Source organism: Patella vulgata, chromosome 1 (assembly GCF_932274485.2).
Source record: "Patella vulgata chromosome 1, xgPatVulg1.2, whole genome shotgun sequence".
In the NCBI taxonomy this organism is placed as follows: domain Eukaryota; kingdom Metazoa; phylum Mollusca; class Gastropoda; family Patellidae; genus Patella; species Patella vulgata.
Window position 1 is genome coordinate 94,762,885 of NC_065879.2, and position 2,723 is coordinate 94,765,607.

At 32.2% G+C, this 2,723-nt stretch overlaps 1 protein-coding gene across 1 annotated transcript; it reads right to left on the reverse strand.

Annotated features, from left to right (window-relative positions):
- Window positions 1-549: 549 nt before the first annotated feature.
- LOC126818797 (zinc finger protein 239-like) lies at window positions 550-2,050 on the reverse strand. The gene has a single exon (XM_050546372.2). It carries the CDS (start codon window positions 1,966-1,968, stop codon window positions 1,126-1,128), a length of 843 nt encoding a protein of 280 aa, XP_050402329.1. The 5' UTR covers window positions 1,969-2,050; the 3' UTR covers window positions 550-1,125.
- Between the last annotated feature and the right edge of the window lie 673 nt (window positions 2,051-2,723).

The following is a 2,723-nucleotide window of genomic DNA, read 5'->3' on the forward strand; positions in this document are numbered from 1 at the left end:
ATGGCTTAAATTTGTTCTGTTCTTCGATATATTCTGCCAGTTTAACTGTAATCCCGCCCATTAACGCTGTCATTGTAAAAGACAATACCCATAGCCTTTGGTATAATGAGCGTGTGGTCAATGGATTTTACCCTTCTAAAATCCAATGAAAACTCTTGTCTGTCATAAGCCCCGCCTTTTCGTCAACTTGACTGACATACATGTAACTATTGAGGAGACGCTGTTTGGATTGCCAATAATGGCTAATTTTTTTTAGTACTGGTACACATTAAACGGATTAGCAGAAATATATGTCATCAAATACGTAGGAATAATAGAAATATTAACAAGAATTTTGCAGATATTGTTAGCACTGTCGTTTATGACTAACGGTATACGGAAAAGCCCTTATCTTAAATAACCGCCATCTTTATTGTACGAAAAATGACGACATCGGAATAGCAGAAATATATGTCATCAAATACGTAGGAATAACAGAAATATTTACGATAACTTTGCAGATATTTTAATACAGCTAACACTAAACTGCTATTGACCCATATTGTTGTTTATGACTAACTGTATACGGAATAGCGGTATGTGAAATAGCCGTCATCTTTATTGCATGAAAAATGTTATCGATATATCATCAACTTCAGACCTCGATGTTGACACACAGAAAAGCCAAGATTTGCTTAATACTATGTATTAGACGCACCCCTTCTAGAAAATAAAATATTTGGTAAAAAAAGTGTGCCTAATACACCGAAAAATACGGTACAATAAATGTTTTTGTCTTCATGTTTGCTACGCTGGTTAGGCCTACACTGTAGTATGAATTTTCAAGTGTTGCTGCAAATTCCTCTTGGTAGTAAACGATTTATCACAAACATCACATTTATAAGGTTTTTACTCCAATATGAGTTTTCCTGTGTTGGTAAAGACCACAACTATCAGTAAATGATTTACCACAAACATGACATCCAAAATGTTTTTCTGCAGTATGAATTCTCATGTGGTTCTGTAGAGGACACATTTCTGTAAAGGATTTACTACAAATATCACAATTATATGGTTTTTCCTCCTGTATGAATTCTCATGTGCCTTTGCAAATTCTTAATCTGGCTGAATGATTTACTACAAACATCACAATTTAATAGTTTTTTTTGTATGAATTCTGGTGTGTTGCTGTAGACAACGTTTTTCTCTGAATGATTTATCACAAACATCACATTTATAAGGTTTTTCACCAGTATGAAGTCTTATGTGGTTCTGGAGATGACGTCTATTTTTGAATGATTCACTACAAACATCACAATTATAAGGCTTTTCACCTGTATGAATTCTCAGGTGTGTTTGTAGACTACTCCTCTGTGAGAATGATTTACTACAAACATCACATTTATAAGGTTTTTCACCGGAATGAATTCTCATGTGTCCCTGTAGATGACCAGTCTGATTAAATGATTTACTACAAACATCACATTTATATGGTTTTTTTCCGGAATGAGTGTTCATGTGTATCTGTAGAGTTGAACCCTGACTAAATGATTTTCCACAAACATCACATTTATAAGGTTTTTCTCTAGTGTGAATTCTCATGTGGTGCTGCAAATTACTTTTCTGACAAAATGATTTACCACAAACATCACACTGATATGGTTTTTCACCAGTATGAATTCTCATGTGTGTTTGTAGAGTACTTCTTAAGGTGAATGATTTACTACAAACATCACATTTATAAGGTTTTTCACCTGTGTGATTCCTGACATGGTTCTTTAGATTACCTTTCGAGGCGAATGATTTACCACAAAAACCACATTTATAAGCCTGTATTCCTGTTTGTCCTTGCTGAAAAACATAGTCATAGTGTTTTTTTAAATCAGTGAATGATTTATTACAAACATCACATTTATAACTTTTTTCAGGTGTCTTTATGTCTGTTGGTCTCTGAGAATGTGTCTCATTATTTTGTGAAATCTGTTCCATGTTCTCATCTTTAACATGTATTTCACAGTGTTTTTCTAAATCAATGTCAGATTTAAATTCATCATCACATAGATTACATTGGTAAACAGTTTCAATATCATCAGTTTTCTCTTCTTTAACATGACAATATCCATCTACATCATCAGTTTTCCCTTCTTTAACATGACAATATTCATCTACAGCATCAGTTTTATCCTCTTCAACACGACTATATTCATCTACATCATCAGTTTTCTCTACTTTAACATGACAATATTCATCTACATTATCTGTTTTCTCTTCTTTAACACGGCAATATTCATCTACATCATCAGTTTTCCCTTCTTTAACATGACAATATTCATCTACATCATCAGTTTTATCCTCTTCAACACGACTATATTCATCTACATCAGCAGTTTTCACATCTTTAACATGTATTTTATTGTGTTTTTCTAAATCATCAAAGTGTTGAAAAATCTCATCACATACAACACACTGATGGAGAATTTTTATATAATCAGTTTCCTGTAATATATAAAAGTTATAACATCATTAGTTTCCTGTAATATATAAAAGTTATAACATCATTAGTTTCCTGTAATATATAAAAGTTATAACATCATTAGTTTCTTGTAATATATAAAAGTTACAACATCGTTAGTTTCCTGTAATATATAAAAGTTATAACATCATTAGTTTCCTGTAATATATAAAAGTTATAACATCATTAGTTTCCTGTTAACTAGGCCGCATTCCATTGGCACAAATTCTCG